Source organism: Xenopus laevis, chromosome 3L (genome assembly GCF_017654675.1).
Source record: "Xenopus laevis strain J_2021 chromosome 3L, Xenopus_laevis_v10.1, whole genome shotgun sequence".
Classification (NCBI taxonomy): Eukaryota; Metazoa; Chordata; class Amphibia; order Anura; family Pipidae; genus Xenopus; species Xenopus laevis.
In genome coordinates this window covers 6,379,479-6,398,547 of record NC_054375.1, presented here as the reverse complement: position 1 = coordinate 6,398,547, position 19,069 = coordinate 6,379,479, and the positions used below count along the sequence as shown (strand labels likewise).

Below are 19,069 nucleotides of genomic sequence, written 5' to 3'. Positions count from 1 at the left end.
TAGCTCATAACAAGGTTACAGATATATAGAAACATTGGGGTAACAGTCAAACAGGCACAAATAAACACTCACCCCAAATCTCCCCCTAACTGGCCTTCAGACTGGGCCTCCTTAGCTCATAATAAGGTTACAGATATATAGAAACATTGGGGTGTCAGCCTGCTATAGTTCCAGGGGTACCCAGGGTACAAATAAACACTCACCCCAAATCTCCCCCTAACTGACCTTCAGACTGGGCCCCCTTAGCTCATAACAAGGTTACAGATATATAGAAACATTGGTAACAGTCACCCTGCTATAGTTCCAGGGGTACCCAGGGCACAAATAAGCACTCACCCCAAATCTCCCCCTAACTGACCTTCAGACTGGGCCCCCTTAGCTCATAACAAGGTTACAGATATATAGAAACATTGGGGTAACAGTCACCCTGCTATAGTTCCAGGGGTACCCAGGGCACAAATAAACACTCACCCCAAATCTCCCCCTAACTGACCTTCAGACTGGGCCCCCTTAGCTCATAACAGGGTTACAGATATAGAGAAATATTGGGGTAACAGTCACCCTGCTATAGTTCCAGGGGTACCCAGGGTACAAATAAGCATTCACCCCAAATCTTCCCCTAACTGGCCACTGGGATTACATTTTATCAAAGAGGAAAACAATATTTTTGCTGAGTTTTTCCCTGATTTGCACTAGAAAGAAGCAGCGAGTTGGTAAAAATAACACTGCGGGTTTTCTGAAAGTTTCATCTGTTCAGACTTCAGACAACATCCAGTCCTCCAGGATTTTATCCTAAGGTTTCAGCTCAAACTGGGTCAGGAATAAAGGTACAAAGTTAAAAATCTGTACAGACAAATGTAAAGACGTTAACTCTGAAATCATCTTCATCACTTACTACTTTTTACACAGAGGAAAAGTCTCAGGTAATGTTACAGTTCTATGGAGTTAACTGGGTTATGGTGAAGGTGGGAGCAAGGGACAGAGACAAGGGGAAAGTGTTGGAAGGGTTACTGTCTGCTCTCTCTCATTTCCCTACAGAAATAGGGATTGGTAACACTAGATAGGTACCTAATATATAGAGACAAGAGGAAAGTGTTGGAAGGGTTACTGTCTGCTCTCTCTCATTTCCCTACAGAAATAGGGATTGGTAGCACTAGATAGGTACCTAATATATAGAGACAAGAGGAAAGTGTTGGAAGGGTAACTGTCTGCTCTCTCTCATTTCCCTACAGAAATAGGGATTGGTAACACTAGATAGGTACCTAATATATAGAGACAAGAGGAAAGTGTTGGAAGGGTAACTGTCTGCTCTCTCTCATTTCCCTACAGAAATAGGGATTGGTAGCACTAGATAGGTACCTAATATATAGAGACAAGAGAAAAGTGTTGGAAGGGTTACTGTCTGCTCTCTCTCATTTCCCTACAGAAATAGGGATTGGTAGCACTAGATAGGTACCTAATATATAGAGACAAGAGGAAAGTGTTGGAAGGGTTACTGTCTGCTCTCTCTCATTTCCCTACAGAAATAGGGATTGGTAGCACTAGATAGGTACCTAATATATAGAGACAAGAGGAAAGTGTTGGAAGGGTTACTGTCTGCTCTCTCTCATTTCCCTACAGAAATAGGGATTGGTAGTACTAGATAGGTACCTAATATAAAGAGACAAGAGGAAAGTGTTGGAAGGGTTACTGTCTGCTCTCTCTCATTTCCCTACAGAAATAGGGATTGTTAACACTAGATAGGTACCTAATATATAGAGACAAGAGGAAAGTGTTGGAAGGGTTACTGTCTGCTCTCTCTCATTTCCCTACAGAAATAGGGATTGGTAACACTAGATAGGTACCTAATATATAGAGACAAGAGGAAAGTGTTGGAAGGGTTACTGTCTGCTCTCTCTCATTTCCCTACAGAAATAGGGATTGGTAGTACTAGATAGGTACCTAATATAAAGAGACAAGAGGAAAGTGTTGGAAGGGTTACTGTCTGCTCTCTCTCATTTCCCTACAGAAATAGGGATTGGTAACACTAGATAGGTACCTAATATATAGAGACAAGAGGAAAGTGTTGGAAGGGTTACTGTCTGCTCTCTCTCATTTCCCTACAGAAATAGGGATTGGTAACACTAGATAGGTACCTAATATATAGAGACAAGAGGAAAGTGTTGGAAGGGTTACTGTCTGCTCTCTCTCATTTCCCTACAGAAATAGGGATTGGTAACACTAGATAGGTACCTAATATATAGAGACAAGAGGAAAGTGTTGGAAGGGTTACTGTCTGCTCTCTCTCATTTCCCTACAGAAATAGGGATTGGTAGCACTAGATAGGTACCTAATATATAGAGACAAGAGGAAAGTGTTGGAAGGGTTACTGTCTGCTCTCTCTCATTTCCCTACAGAAATAGGGATTGGTAACACTAGATAGGTACCTAATATATAGAGATTTTTATTATAACAATACACTTACATGAATTCATCAAAACATAATATATTAGCAAATCCAAAAGCCACACACCCACCCATACACCCTCCTGCCCGCAGAGTCCATCCCTCTGTCCATAGGCAACAGACCAAAGAAAACCCCTCCAACTCACCAATTCACAAGGCCAAACTTTCAAGATCTTGTTTTTGTCCATATGGCCTTTATATCACCCCAAAACACAAAAACAATAGCCAGTCCTTGTACTCCAGGCTGGGCAATGTTACCACCATCACCCTGAGAAGAAAAGGGGAGCAGTATCAGAGTACTGGAGACAGTATTAATAAAAGTACAACAGTTCCCCCCATACAGCACATAACAAGAGGGCATGCTCATGAAAGAGAAAGGTACAACTCTCACCATCACTTTCCATTAGAGTTTGACCTCCTTATATCATCATTTTCCTTCAGGAAACTCAACTGAGACAGAGCCTTAGCTTAGCCAAAAGTTCTCCTGCACCTATGCTGCAAGATCTGGTTCCGTGTGCAGGCAATGATAATGTAGAGGGTCTCATGGTCCAGTAGATGTTGCCTGGCAGAACCCCCATAAGCTGACTCTGTATAGGTCAAGTTGTTCAGGGCGGAAACTTTAAGATCTGCTGTCAACTGACCATACACATCTCTAGTCACAGGGCAACTGACCAGAAAGTGTTCCAGGGTCTCCTCCTCCCCACATTCCCAAGGACAATTTTTGCTGCCAAAACTAAGGTAATTCAAGTTGCCGAGGACTTAGAGTTTCCCTTGGAGTGAAAGCCAACAGTTGTCAAAGAACTTAGGGGGGGAGTCTCTTGCCATTAAGATAGCGAAGGCTTTCCTGAAGGATGTCACCCACACAGTCTCTCAAAGCGAGAGGAACAGCAAAATAGTCCCTGATCACCCTGTGATACAACTGCCTTCGGGAAGATGTGACCAGTTCACCCACCCTGACATCCCACCTCTTCAGAATCCTCAGAGCGAGAACTAGGTGTGATGGGAGGGATCCCTGTACTATCCGAAATCTCTTCATTCTACCGCCTTGAAACTATGTTCCTACAAAAGGCGATACCCAGTTCCTGATACAAAATTCCCACAGGGCCAAGCTCCCAAAGTTAAACTTCAGGAAAAATGGCCCAAAGAAAGCCACTGGGCACAACATGCCCAAACCACCCTCCTTCCGCTACTGGTATGTTATCCCCCTTTTGACTGGATTCAGCCTGTGTCCCCAGAGTAACTGGAAAAAAAGACTGTGGACCCTGGCGTAGAGAGATTCTGGCAATGGATACACGTACGCTACATACAAAAACAGAGGGATCAGGTAGGTCTTGATAAGCTTCACCCTTTCCCTGTAGGCCAGCCTCCATCCCTTCCATCGCTGGACCTTTGCTATTCCAGCATCCAGTTTTTCATCCCAATTTAGCCTGCAATTGTCTTCCCTCCCAAACTTTAAACCCAGGATCTTTATGTGGGATGGGGCAGTTGAAAATTCGCAGAGCTGGAAATCTGGCTCACCATTCAACGTCTAAAAAGCCGATATACCCCTCAAGCCACAACTCTCCAGATTGCGCAGGAATGGGTCTATGGCAAATACGTAGAATAGTGGGTTTGAGGGGCAACCCTGTCTCACTCCAGACTCCACATTGAAATCATCTCCCCTCCAACCATTGACAAGTGGGAAGCTTACGGCCCCTTCATACAAAACTGCCAGCCATTGAATAAATTTGCCCGGGTTGCCGTACTTTGACAAAGTAGACCACAGGTACTGATGATTCACCTGGTCAAAAGCCTTGGCCTGATCCAAAGAGACAATGTAGCAGCCCTTGCTCTGAGCTTTGCATACTTCTAAGGTCTCCCTGATAGTAAGAAGAGCCCCAAAGATGCTCCGTCCTTTCACCATGCCAAATTGAAAGCCTGACATAACGTGCCTGAGAACTGAATAAGTCTATCAAAAAATACCCTTGCGAGAATCTTCCTATAGTTATTGAGAATAGGCCTCCAGTTCTCAATATGCTCCAGGTCCTTACCTTTTGAAAGCAGGATCAAAGAAGAAACCCTCATGGAGGGGGGCAAGATGCCCTCCACCAGGCTGTCTCTAAAGACCTCCACGAGGACCGGGGCCAACTCATCTTTGAAGGTCTTATAAAACTCGGCTGTTAAGCCATCTGGGCCTGGGGCCTTCTTTTTATGAAGGCTGTCAATAGCTGCTCTTACATTGGCCTCTGTGATTTCTGCTTCCAAAAGGGAAAAGTCCAAATTAGATGTATCAGGCCTTGGGGTCACCTCCAAGAAGTCAGCCTTTCCCCATCCAAAGCCTTGTTCCGGAAAAGGTCGGCATAGTAAGACCTCACAACACCCCGTCCTATCTTGTGGCCTTTATACCTCGTTGAAATATCCAGCCAGAAACACTGGAAGGGAAGTGTGGAGATACTGTCTCATATCAGACAGCAGTGCACTTCTTCCTTGGTAAGATTGTGGCCCATAGATATTAATAAGGCGCATCTTCCTGCCTCTGGCTGTGATGTCATAAAGGAGACACCTGCCTACCTGGATTTCCACAAGTCGATGTACAACAACATTCAATTCAGATCTAAACAACACCCCCACACCACCACATGGCTCAGCTGCTATTGACCAGAATGAGGGCCCATGGTGCCACTCTGAAGCAGCCCTCTGAAGGTCAGCCCTTGTAGTCAGTCGAGTCTCCTGAAGGAAAAATATGTCTCCATCAGATGATGAGAGACTAGAAAAAGTTAAAAAACCTGGCCTTTGGTGAACGGATGCTGCACACATTAGATGTGTAAATTCTAATTGGTTGTGTAGCCATTGTGTTGTTTTCTTTTTGGCCTTCTTCCCTTCACTTTCACCATCACATATCCCTTCTCCAAATCTTTTAACCTGGACCCCTGCAGGTATAGGATCCTCATCTCCAAGGTGGACCGTCTCTTCATCTATTGTCAGGTCTACACTAGGAACAAGCCCAGCCCTATCTGGTTTGTCAGCCAAAGAGGCTGAAATGGGCTCAACCACAGAGATGCCTCCACTACCTTTGGGGGTTATCTCCTGGTCCCTAGTGGCTGACTGCTGCACCTCCATCTGCTCCAGACAGATCTCACGATCTATTCTCTGAAATTCCTCCCTCTCCATCTTTGACCCCCAAGAGTCATCCTCATCCGAATCATCGCTTTGTAGTTGGGAATAGCGATTGGATGTCTCTGGAATAAAGCACATGGCTCCAGGGGTCTTTTTTTCTTTGCTAGAGCCTGTAACTACTTGCCAGTTTTCTTCACTTGGGGATTGTGATTCTTGCAGAGTACGTTTAAGTTTTCCTTTCTTTTTCTTCTTTTTGTAGGGGGATTCCTCTGACATGGATACAGGAGTCTCACTGATACATTGGGTAGGTTTGGGACTTAAGACGCCCATACATGGGCCAATAAAAGCTGCAGACAGACCGAGTCGGCAGCTTATTGGCCGTGTATGGGGCCCTCCGACGGGCTTCCCCGATCAATATCTGGCCAGATGTCGATCGGACGGGACTAAAAATCCCATTGGATCACAGCCACATCTGTTCGTTGATGCGATCCTGCATTACCCATCGTTAGGATCCGATCATTGGGCCCAGCCCTATCTCTCCGTGTATGGCCACCTTTACTGTACCCGGAGGGTGTGTCTGTGGGTCTGGATCTGGGGAGATTATGGAGCCTATCACGGTTTGTGAGAGGCTGTTTGTGGCACCTGATGGGCATGGCTGTGGTGGTGATCTCTGATCTACCTCCCTATGAGTAGGAGTCTGCCCCCTCTGATGTTGTACTTTCCTTCCCGTACCATCCTGATCCTCTCGTCTCTCTCTCTGTTGGAGTTGGTTAGGTTTTGTGCCCTCCTGCCTTTGCTGTTGTTCCTCTCTCTGCTGGTTTTCTATCTCATGAACAGCCTCTATCAACAGTTGGTCTTCTTCCTGCACTACCTGATTTTCCACTACAAGACTATTCCTATTTTTATTATGAGAGGCCATAGGCACAAGCGATGAGGATGTCCCATATTACCACACAGGTTACACTTAATGTCCTTACAGAACCTCTTTGCATGGCCGATTTTCCCACAGAGGATACACTTCTCTACAGCACAGGAACTGGCCAGGTGATAAAGTGACCCACATTTAAAGCACCTTTGGGCCTGGCCAGCATAGAAGCAGATGCACTTTTCTTTGCCTATGAAAAATGTGTTGGGCAAATGTTGGGGGACGTTATTAATCACCCTGAGCTTGACCTCAGTTTTCCAGCCTCCCATCCAGACATCATCTTCAAGTACACGGCCTAATGGGGAGAGGACTGTGCACTGACGCTTCAGCCACGTGAGCACATCATCCACCGGGACCCCTTCATTTTTAACAATGTTCTTTATCTCTGGTTTAGATATTGGCATGGCCTCAAAATTCTGCCATTCATCTCCTAAGGACAGAGAGAAGATTGAATCTATTTCTCAAAACCATTTAGATACTTCACTTTTAACTTTTGGCTTTACCAAAAATGAGACTTACTCCAGCACAAGAGATTATTCTCATTATTTTCTTTATTTAATTTCTTCATTTATTTCTTTATTTAGTTCATTCGGTTAAATGAATCCAATTCACAATGCCATTCTGGCTGTGCTTTAGGGTCTCAAAAAGCCTCCAAAAAGCATCTAAGCCCAGTGGGAATAGGGATTGGTAGCACCTAATATATAGGGACAGAGAGTACATGATGTGCTACCGTATGGCCTCTCCTGATTGGCCACAGTCAGCATTAGTGAATGGCGAATTTGTCTTGTTTCGCTTTACTACGAAATTCAGGAATTTCCCACAAAAATCGCATAACAGGCGAAAAATTCACGGAACGTGACTTCTGACGCCAGCGACAATTTGCAATTTGACGCACGTTAAAGTCAATGGGCGCCCATTTAATTGTCGCTGGCGTTGGAACTAGTGCTGGTGTCCAAAAAAATTTTGATGCTGGCAAATTTTCGCCAACGAATTTTCGCTGCAAATTCACGAATTTATTTGACGGCGGCGAAAAGCGGAAATTCACTGTGAATTTGCGCCTGCCCAATAAATCCGCCGTCACTCGTCAGCAGATCAAGCAGATGATTTTGGTTGGTGGAGCTGATTAATGATAACGAAGTGTTTGGGTTGATAATGAGCTCGGGCAGATGTTCCATACACAGAGAGAAGCCGCGCACGGGGGGGTCTCTGATCCTCTTATCGAAAGAGCCGAGAGACTGACACCCTTAATAATAGGATTGGGGGGGGGTGGATTCAGATAACTCTGGGGAAGGAAGAGCCGGTAAATATTTAATAAGAGTATTGTGTGCGACTGAGCTGCGCTGAATGAAATGATTGACAGTGAAAGCCGGGACTAATGGTGCATTTAAAGAGACAGAGCAGATGACTGGGTGGGAAGGGTCTCTGGTGGGAGTGGCTATTTAATGAAATATCCCAGCAGGCACAGCGCCCCCTAGATGTCATGTTCACATCAATTCAGCGAGCAGAACCGTCCAATCACAGCATGACAGTGCCAGTAAGGACGATCCTCATTGGACAATCCTTCTGCATCGGTAATTAAGTTAAAAGTTGGAAATCGAAGGGGTGCAAAAGAGTCAGTTTTAGGGAAGGGAACCGTTTCTGGATAATGAACAAATCCGAGTGCTGATGATTTTAGTGCAGAGCTTGAGACTAATAGAAAGGAAAGTATATTATTATTATACATGGATAATTTGCATTGCTGTGTTAATTGGCTTCATGCAATTAGAGGCCTAGGGTCTGACTGCTGCGCTGAAATGCAAGAGCCGCAATTAATTCCCTGTAATTACACAGAGGCGCTTGGCTGCACATTCCCTGTTTCCCGGCACCTCCCTCCCCGTTCTCTCTCTGATGGCTGATCTCATTATTTACAGGGGAACTTTACCCCCAAAACATCCTGCAGCTCCATGCTGCATTATTTATATGGGCCCCTGATATTATATAATACTGGGTGTCAGGGTGCAAGGAGCTGGGTGCACTTCTTATGCGCTGGAGGGAGCTGTGCTCCTATTGGCTACCTTTATCAGCTTCTCCAATAGGATCACAGTGTAGGTGCTTCAGCCTAACCTGCCCTAACTCCCTGCAGCCTTTCATGTCTATGTGCTCCTTGATCACCCCAGTAGCAACTCTGCTTCTATTTCCGGACAGGCTGAAGCTGCAAGTGACTCTAGAGGAGCAGTGTGGTCACTGAGGGGTTAATGGTAGGACACTGAATTAGATCTTAACCCCTTCTGTGCTGAGGTGGGTAGCTATCATTGCTGGAATGCACCAACTAAATGTCTGGATAGCGATGCCCCTCCAACCAAATAACTCCTGCTGCTTATCCTCCCCAAACAGTATGAATCAATAAGTAAAGGGGTTGGTTAAGATCTTAGCAACAAGATGTATTAAAATGGAACAAAAAAAGTAAAAAAAAAAAAGACTATAAAAGTCAAAGCATTGGTTCCTCCTAGGCAGTATTTCTTACTAAGGCTGGATAATGAAGACACCTCCTGATTGGCTGTTGGCTTCCTGTCTTGCCCCTCTGTGATGTCTGTGTGGCACCATCCAGGGCACAGATAGAACAACAGTGCCACCCAGTGGAACACAGAGAGATTGCAGTTTCAGCCAAAAGCAAAGGCAAACCCTCCAGCCAATAGAAAGAGCAGAAGAGAGAGAGATAATTATAAAACAAGATCCAATTTATTTGCATTTTGTGTATAAATCTAACAAGAATCCCCCCAACACCGCACAACTGAACCCCACCGGGAGTTTTTTGTCTTCGTACTGAGCGTCTGCTGCTGAGCAAGTGGCCGGGATAGTGAATTAGACATTTTCTGATTATTTGTAAACATGACAATTAATACTAAACGGTACAAAATTGTGACCCCCTCTTCGCCCCACCAACAACCCACCTGCCGCTGATCCACCTTCTTATCCCCCCACCCCAGTTGGCTATTGGGTAAAAACTGACCAATCGCTGGCTGAACATCAGGGAACAACAGCAACACTTCAAAACTAGGAGAAAACTATAGCAACCAATAAGGAATCAGCTTTGATCAGTTTAGTGCAATTATAAACATGAAAGCTTACATCTGATTGGTTGCCGGATGTCACTTAAGGGTAACTGTCATTTTCAGTCATTTTTCTTCTTTTAAAAGGAAACGTAAACAGATTAATACTCATCAACGCATTCTGCCAATTTGCAATTGGGTTTCATTTTTTATTATTTGTGGTTTTTGAGTTATTTTGATCTTAATTCGGCAGCTTTGCAGTTTCTACAAACTGGTTGCCAGGGTCCAAATCACCCTAGCAACCCTGCAGTGATTTGAATAAGAGACAGGAATATGAATAGGAGAGGGTCAGAATAGAAAGCCAAATAATAAAAAGTAGCAATAATAATACATTTGTAGCCCTTACATCCTGATGTCTTAGGGATCAAGTGATCCAGCAGAACTACAATTCCCAGCATGCTCAGCCAGCCAACGTGCTAACCATCTGATGTAGGATGTTGCATTTCAGAAATACTTGGGGGGGCAGGGGCTCAGGTCTAGTCCATGCGGCGTGTGTAGGGGAGGTGGGGGGAGCTCCCGATGTTCAGCATTCACATTTTAGCAGGGATTCCGATGGTTCCTTCCAGATACTGATACTGTCTCTGGGTCCCATGGCCGCTAAAGGGTAGATTTATCAAGGGTCGTACTTCGAATTTGAAAAACTTAAAAATTAGAATTCAAAAAGACCAACCGAATTTTTTTTTTAAAAATCTACTTTTTTTTTGCAGGTGAATAGTCAATTCGACTCGTACGAATTGAAGTAATAGCGCATTCAAATCGTAGAAATCGAAGTATTTTCCAATAAAGTAAGTTCGATTTTACAAAGTCCATGAAATTGATTCCAAATGGGTTCTAAGAGGTCCCCCATAGGCTAAAACAGCAATTCGGCAGGTTTTAGAGTCAAATTTTTAAAAAGACCACACATGATAAATTTCTAATCGAATTTGGACTATTCCCTAGTCGAAGTACACAAAAACTCGAATTCTCACTTCGACCTTTGATAAATCTGCCCCTAATTGTACTGAGATGATATTACCAACACATAATGGGTCTTCCCCCTCTCCTTATATTTACACACTGACTTCATTGGTCACTAGGGGCCACTCCTTTAGTACAGGGATGAATACGATACAAAAATAGAAAGAAATGCCCTTTAATTATTCTTAACAAATGAATACGGAGTCTGTCCAAAGAATAGAGCATAGAACGTTCAATGCTGCCACCTGCAGGTTAAAGTCAGAACTGCGTCTGCCTGAGAGTGGCTCTGTGTGCCTCCAACACTGCCCTCTGCTGGTAAGTGTCAGAAATGCATCTACTTGGCTTTCTCTTGCATTCAAGTGTATATATAGCACTGCCCTCTGCTGGTCAGTGTCTGAACTGCACCAGCAATACACTTGTATAGATATCTATCTATATCGCTTCAGATACTGCCACCTGCAGGTAAATGGACGTATTGCATCAGCCTGACTTTTCTGTACACTATAGACCAGTCCCTAAATTGAAAGTCTTTTCAAAGTATGTGCAAAAAAACATAAGAAGACGACCACCCCTCATATACGCCACTGGTTCCACGTTGCCATGATTGTAAGTAAATTCATTCCAGTGTAATAAGGGTTTCACATGCCCCTTGGGGTGTAAACGGATCTCTTGGCCGTAGCAGATTTCGAGGATTGAGATGTTTGTAAGGAAGGGCCCAGTCCTCGGCCTCAGTATTCGAAGTTGAGGAGAATTTGCAAGCGGCTTTCTTGGAAGCCTTCAACTAAGGCTCGATCGCTCAGTGTTGGCCCAAACAGTTGTATTTGGAAGGGTTCCCAAAAACGAGTCATTTAATGCACCCAGAATAGAGCCAACCATGGCTGCAATTCTCCGCTGGCAGTCGGTTCCATGAAATCCGCTCTTGCCCGTTTGGCATTAGCTGTTGTTTTCAGCCGTGAGGTATTTCAGGGCGGTGAAACCGTAGCGCCGGGACATGTCTTGCTGGAACTCCTCCTTCAGCGTCTTCAGGCAGACCCGGTACTGCTTATTGGAGCGGAACTTGGTGATGTCAAAGCTGGGGGCGTGGGGCATGTGAATCATGTAGGCGTTGGGGAGCACCGTGAATTCATATTCCTGCGGAAAGAGAGAGTCGGAGGGGGGTCAGGCAATGTACAATAAATGCAGAATGAGATTATCTATATTATATATAAACACTCAAACACAGATTCCTGCAGCCTTGTGCCTTTATATGGTCACAGAACAACCCCTCAGTGACTTCTAATATCCTTATCATTTACAGTAGGGGGTACATTATCCCTTATAATACATGAGTGATACTCAGAGTTCCCTGTATAACTCAGCCTGCAGCCTTGTGTCTTTATATGGTCACAGAACAACCCCTCAGTGACTTCTAATATCCTTATCATTTACAGTAGGGGGTACATTATCCCTTATAATACATGAGTGATACTCAGAGTTCCCTGTATAACTCAGTCTGCAGCCTTGTGCCTTTATATGGTCACAGAACAACCCCTCAGTGACTTCTAATATCCTTATCATTTACAGTAGGGGGTACATTATCCCTTATAATACATGAGTGATACTCAGAGTTCCCTGTATAACTCAGCCTGCAGCCTTGTGTCTTTATATGGTCACAGAACAACCCCTCAGTGACTTCTAATATCCTTATCATTTACAGTAGGGGGTACATTATCCCTTATAATACATGAGTGATACTCAGAGTTCCCTGTATAACTCAGCCTGCAGCCTTGTGTCTTTATATGGTCACAGAACAACCCCTCAGTGACTTCTAATATCCTTATCATTTACAGTAGGGGGTACATTATCCCTTATAATACATGAGTGATACTCAGAGTTCCCTGTATAACTCAGCCTGCAGCCTTGTGTCTTTATATGGTCACAGAACAACCCCTCAGTGACTTCTAATATCCTTATCATTTACAGTAGGGGGTACATTATACCTTATAATACATGAGTGATACTTCATACTAACCCATACAATTATTAAGGGGTTGGATGTATGATTTACCTGTGCATCTAGTTCCATTATATGAGCCACTTTGTTCCAGCCAAAGCCAACAAATCTCCGGTCATACTCTGGGCAGTCACGTCGGACCACCACATAGGGCTCAAAATCCGCCTCCCATTCCACTCGGTAAGGAGTGGTCGCAGTTCGCCATTTGGCGAAGTTTGTGGGGCCGTGTCCTTTTGTCCAGACATGGTACCTGGGGGTGTTAAAAAGAGGATTTAGGCAACTGCAAGCCAGGACTGTATATCTGTTGGCATGGGATTTCCCTATATTATATATTATATATCATTATTGGCATGCATTAGTGCTGACATACGCGCAGTTAAAGCTGCAGATTCAGCATTGCTGGGATCTATATTAACATCCTGGCATTACATGAAGGTTTGGTTAAGGGAAGTTGCAAATTAACTATATATCACCTCTGCTTGTGTTTCAGGTAAAGCATTTGGGGGTGAGAGGTGCCCTGTTTGTAATCAGAAGCTGGGGGCCCATTAACCCCTGCACTGCCTTCTATATAAGCAAAGTACAGGCAGATAACATTGCAGGGACAGGGAGCATACGGGTGCAAGTGAATAGGAATTAGGGAGTGCCGCAGGCTGTAGGGCACCCATGGCAAACCTGTAAATTCCAAAATTCCCATATTGGAACCCACTGGAGAAATTCCTTATTATGTCTGATGTGCCCTGAGCAGTGTCTTTACAGCTGGAAGTGCAATCCACTGCCGGAGAGGATTCTGGGATTTGTAGTCTGCAAGGCATGACAGGGCACCTATGGGACAGTGTAGGGCAGTACCTGAAAGTGAATAGGGTTCCCATGTCCAACATAGACAGCAGCTCTGCCTTAGATTTGGGGAAGGACAGTCGGTAGCGAAGAGTCTCAAAGGCCGGGATGATGAGCGCCTTCTTGGTGTTCTTCATGTCCAACTGGACCACTGTCTTCCTGAGGAAACGGAGAATAGAGAACATTAGCCAATCAGAGAATTAGAATGTTCCATTAGCCTACAGCTTATCAGAGGCCAACTTATAGCCAATCAGAGAATTAGAATATTCCGTAAGCCTATAGCGTATCAGAGGCCAACAAATAGCCAATCAGAGAATTAGAATGCTCCATTAGCCTATAGCTTATCAGAGGCCAACTTATAGCCAATCAGAGAATTAGAATATTCCGTAAGCCTATAGCGTATCAGAGGCCAAAAAATAGCCAATCAGAGAATTAAAATGTTCCATTAGCCTATAGCTTATCAGAGGCCAACAAATAGCCAATCAGAGAATTAGAATATTCCGTAAGCCTACAGCCCATCAGAGGCCAACGTATAGATAATCAGAGAATTGGAATTTTCTGTTAGCCTATAGCTTATCAGAGGCCAACATATAGCCAATGAGAGAATTAGAATATTCCGTAAGCCTACAGCTTATCAGAGGCCAACCAATAGCCAATGAGAGAATTAGAATATGCTGTAAGCCTTTATCTTATCAGAGGCCAACCAATAGGCGATGAGAGAATTAGAATGTTTTCCCAACAGCCTATACCCCATTAGAACACTGCAAAGACAGGTAAGTTATGTAAACATGCAACCAATCCGAACAGAAAAAAGTTTTTTAAAGGATAAGTAAACCTTAAAAACAAGTGAATGTAGAATTGATCAGGAGTTTGTTGCTGTTCCAGTTGGATCCGGCGGCTGATATCTGAATTGTAAATATTCCAAGGCTCTGATTGGGTTTTTGGTCGAGCCCTGGGAAACTTTAAGGTCAACCAGTTTGTTAAAGTTTCCCAGGGCTCGAACTAAGTTCCTACGTGCAATTCAATACAGCATTGAATAAAGGAGAAAATCAATATATTCCTCAAGGACCCAACAGATAATTCTATACATTCCTCTCTGCACAAATGAATCAGTCTGATGACAATCACAGGCCTCGTTATTCTCATTAACAGACGAGCAATGAGGCAGCAACAACCTCCACTCTGAGCTGGTTAGAGTTTCCCTGGGGTCTCTCCTCCAGATCAATCAGCTAATGAGTAAATACCTCAATTAACTCTCTCCTACTTAGATTTGCAGAACCAACATAATCTCAAATATTCCTGCTGAATTGTGTTTAGTACAGGGAATACCTATGCTGCCATAGTTTTATGGGATCTCTCTGTACAGACTATGAGCAAACGTAGGGGACTGTTCCTGCTGAATTGTGCTTAGTACAGGGGAATACCTATGCTGTCATAGTTTTATGGGATCTCTGTACAGACTATGAGCAAACTTAGGGGACTGTTCCTGCTGAATTGTGCTTAGTACAGAGGAATACCTATGCTGCCATAGTTTTATGGGATCTCTCTGTACAGACTATGAGCAAACTTAGGGACTGTTCCTGCTGAATTGTGCTTAGTACAGGGAATACCTATGCTGCCATAGTTTTATGGGATCTCTCTGTACAGACTATGAGCAAACTTAGGGACTGTTCCTGCTGAATTGTGCTTAGTACAGGGGAATACCTATGCTGCCATAGTTTTATGGGATCTCTCTGTACAGACTATGAGCAAACGTAGGGGCTGTTCCTGCTGAATTGTGCTTAGTACAGGGGAATACCTATGCTGCCATAGTTTTATGGGATCTCTTTGTACAGACTATGAGCAAACTTAGGGGACTGTTCCTGCTGAATTGTGCTTAGTACAGGGAATACCTATGCTGCCATAGTTTTATGGGATCTCTCTGTACAGACTATGAGCAAATTTAGGGACTGTTCCTGCTGAATTGTGCTTAGTACAGGGAATACCTATGCTGTCATAGTTTTATGGGATCTCTCTGTACAGACTATGAGCAAACTTAGGGGCTGTTCCTGCTGAATTGTGCTTAGTACAGGAGAAATACCTATGCTGTCATAGTTTTATGGGATCTCTCTGTACAGACTATGAGCAAACTTAGGGGACTGTTCCTGCTGAATTGTGCTTAGTACAGGAGAAATACCCATGCTGTCATAGTTTTATGGGATCTCTCTGTACAGACTATGAGCAAACTTAGGGACTGTTCCTGCTGAATTGTGCTTAGTACAGGGAATATCTATGCTGCCATAGTTTTATGGGATCTCTCTGTACAGGCTATGAGCAAACTTAGGGGACTGTTCCTGCTGAATTGTGCTTAGTACAGGGAATACCTATGCTGCCATAGTTTTATGGGATCTCTCTGTACAGACTATGAGCAAACTTAGGGGCTGTTCCTGCTGAATTGTGCTTAGTACAGGGAATACCTATGCTGCCATAGTTTTATGGGATCTCTCTGTACAGACTATGAGCAAACTTAGGGACTGTTCCTGCTGAATTGTGCTTAGTACAGGGAATACCTATGCTGTTGTATCCATTCAGACTGCAAGCTCTTGTGGCCAGGACCCTTAAATCTTCCATCCTGGCAACCCTTCGTTCGTTAATTCATGATTAGAATCGTGTTTGCTGTAATGTAATCATAATGACTCCAGAACTGCAGCACTTTAGTGCTGTTCTCTTCAATGCCACCGGGGGGCACCCACATCTTTCAGGATGGCATTCAAATAAAAAGGCTGAAAGCAGGACAGGTGTCAACCCTGTATTATATACGACTTCCGTAGGGACCAGGGCAGTAGTTGTAGTAGTAAATGTAGTTGGACAGACCTTTTGTCGTCACCAAAACTCCATTCCAGACACTTCAGGGATCATTTACAGACAGTGTGGCAGTGATATACCCCCAAAAAACAGGCATTTTGGCACCCTGCCCTATCAAGAGTGGCAATTGGCACAGGTCTGAGGGCAAGAACTTGTATTCATGAGGGTCAGGCTGGGGAGACACCAAGGTGTGCCTCTGCTTGTGTCCGAACTTATGTTGGAGAGAGTAGGTGGGTTCCCTGCAAAGGGGGCCTCCCATCCCTTTGCCCCTGCCTCTGAGCCCCCACCTCAACCTCTAAGGACCTCCATTATGTGCCCCCAATCATTGTCCAATCTGCTCCACCCCATAGATCTTTGGCTTGCAATGGTCCAGGTGCGAAGGGGCCCACCAGGGGCCTACCAGGATTTTTCCCAGTGTCCTGGTGGGCCAGTCCAACCCTGAGCTCCAAGGGGTGTGATTGTGCCACTTATTGTTCTTGCACTGGCATCACTATGTGAGGTCCTTGACCTCAGGTGTAGACCATTTGGGGACACTGATATGAGAACTCCCATCTGATCCATGCCTAGTCCCCTCCAGGGTCTTCCATAGGCGACGCATTTCACTATCATCTATACGAAAAGCCTACGAGTAGGTATGTGCCTTAGTACTAATTGTATAATGAGTAACTGACCAGCCACTTTCCGTGGTTTAACCTCCATAGATACCTGAGGCTCTCGTAGAGTCCATACATAGGCAGGAAGTCAATGTCCGAGAGGAACATATAAGGAGTGCTGACGTGCTTCATGGCCACGTTCCTCAGCAGGTTGACCGGGTAGAACTGGCCTTCCTTGTACACGATGTGGTAGCCAACATTGCGCCGATTGAGAAGAACCTCAGAGCCTTGGGCGTAACGTAGGAACTGCTGGGCCTCGGCATCAGAAAGGTAGAGAGCCAGGCTGATGGGACCTTCCCAGTGTTTGCAGATGGCCTCTAACATCTGGAGCCTGTGGGAGGATAAATAAATGAAAATTAGCCCTGGCAGATCCCACTATTTCAGTTGGTTTAACAGAGACACCTACTAACTGGGAACCTTCGGAGGTAGGTTGGTGGCTGTGGATAATGTTCCTTAGATAAGAACCTTTTTTAATCTGAACACCCCCCCCCCATCCATCCCGACTCTTGACCAGTACCTGTCCATGGAAAGTTGCGCCACCAGAGTGACATCCGTGTCGTCTCCCGCCGGCTTGTACTCGTAGTGTAGAAAGTAGAGATGAGTGCGATGAACCGTGAAGCGTTCCCTTCTGAACTCGTAGCACAGGTCGTCCTCGTCCAACTCAGACAGCTGCTTCTGGAGCTATGGAGAAAGACTGGGCAATGAGGCCTGGAGAATAAAGGCTGCTGGGAGTTGTAGTTCAACAACAGACAAGGGGGCCAGGAGAAGACTGATTTCATATAAATAATCCTTGTACCACACAGGGTCTAATAATTATTTCCATAAAAATGAATTCTTGGGTTTCTGCACCTCTAGGCACTGAAGCAGCTGGCACCGCAAGCTCAGGGTTTGTAATAAAATCTAAATATTCAGGGTTAGGGATGTAGCGAACCGCCGAGTATGTGTTCGCGAACGCCGTTCGCGAACACCGGCAAAAAATGCGAACAGTTCGCAAACTGTTCGCGAACTTCGAACATCCGAAAATCGTTCGATTCGAACGATCGAAGGATTTTAATCGTTCGATCGAACGATTTTCGTTCGAATCGAACGAAAATCGTTCGATTTTAGCGACCGAATGGTCGAACGATTTTGACGCGAACTTGCGGCGGACGCGAACAGTCGAAGTTCGCGCGAACTAGTTCGCCGGCGAACAGTTCGCTACATCCCTATTCAGGGTGGGAAGAGACTCAGACTGACAGAGGGTTCATTAGATGTTATACCAGTGCCAGGGCATTGCCAGTAACTTCATTAGGACTGCAGCTTTGATATGTTTCATGGGGACAGATTAGACAGCAACTAAATGGTGCCTATAGTAGCAATAGGATAATAGTCTCTGGGAAGGGAGTGTGACTGTGGGATAGCAGGTATAGTAGGGAGAGATGGTGTCTATAGTAACAGTGGATAATAGTCTCTGGGAAGGGAGTGTGACTGTGGGATAGCAGGTATAGTAGGGAGAGATGGTGTCTATAGTAACAGTGGATAATAGTCTCTGGGAAGGGAGTGTGACTGTGGGATAGCAGGTATAGTAGGGAGAGATGGTGCCTATAGTAACAGTGGATAATAGTCTCTGGGAAGGGAGTGTGACTGTGAGTATAGCAGGTATAGTAGGGAGAGATGGTGTCTATAGTAACAGTGGATAATAGTCTCTGGGAAGGGAGTGTGACTGTGGGATAGCAGGTATAGTAGGAAGAGATGGTGTCTATAGTAACAGTGGATAATAGTCTCTGGAAGGGAGTGTGACTGTGGGATAGCAGGTATAGTAGGGAGAGATGGTGCCTATAGTAACAGTGGGATAATAGTCTCTGGGAAGGGAGTGTGACTGTGGGATAGCAGGTATAGTAGGGAGAGATGGTGCCTATAGTAACAGTGGATAATAGTCTCTGGGAAGGGAGTGTGACTGTGGGATAGCAGGTATAGTAGGGAGAGATGGTGCCTATAGTAACAGTGGATAATAGTCTCTGGGAAGGGAGTGTGACTGTGAGTATAGCAGGTATAGTAGGGAGAGATGGTGTCTATAGTAACAGTGGATAATAGTCTCTGGGAAGGGAGTGTGACTGTGGGATAGCAGGTATAGTAGGAAGAGATGGTGTCTATAGTAACAGTGGGATAATAGTCTCTGGGAAGGGAGTGTGACTGTGGGATAGCAGGTATAGTAGGGAGAGATGGTGCCTAATAGTAACAGTGGGATAATAGT

The 19,069-nt window shown here is 44.8% G+C and overlaps 1 protein-coding gene across 3 annotated transcripts in view; it reads right to left on the bottom strand.

Moving 5' to 3' along the window:
- Positions 1 to 9,162: 9,162 nt before the first annotated feature.
- The window catches only part of LOC108704366 (LARGE xylosyl- and glucuronyltransferase 1), a 217,024-nt gene continuing 207,117 nt past the window's right edge, over positions 9,163 to 19,069 (bottom strand). For all 3 annotated transcript variants that reach the window (XM_041585904.1, XM_018240869.2, XM_041585905.1), the window contains exons 11-15: positions 17,354 to 17,517; positions 16,889 to 17,167; positions 13,352 to 13,498; positions 12,560 to 12,755; positions 9,163 to 11,643 (exon numbers count right to left, since the gene is read on the bottom strand). In XM_041585904.1, the coding sequence (XP_041441838.1) occupies positions 11,446 to 11,643; positions 12,560 to 12,755; positions 13,352 to 13,498; positions 16,889 to 17,167; positions 17,354 to 17,517 (984 nt within the window). In that variant the 3' untranslated portion in view covers positions 9,163 to 11,445. The remainder of the gene's footprint in view (positions 11,644 to 12,559; positions 12,756 to 13,351; positions 13,499 to 16,888; positions 17,168 to 17,353; positions 17,518 to 19,069) is intronic.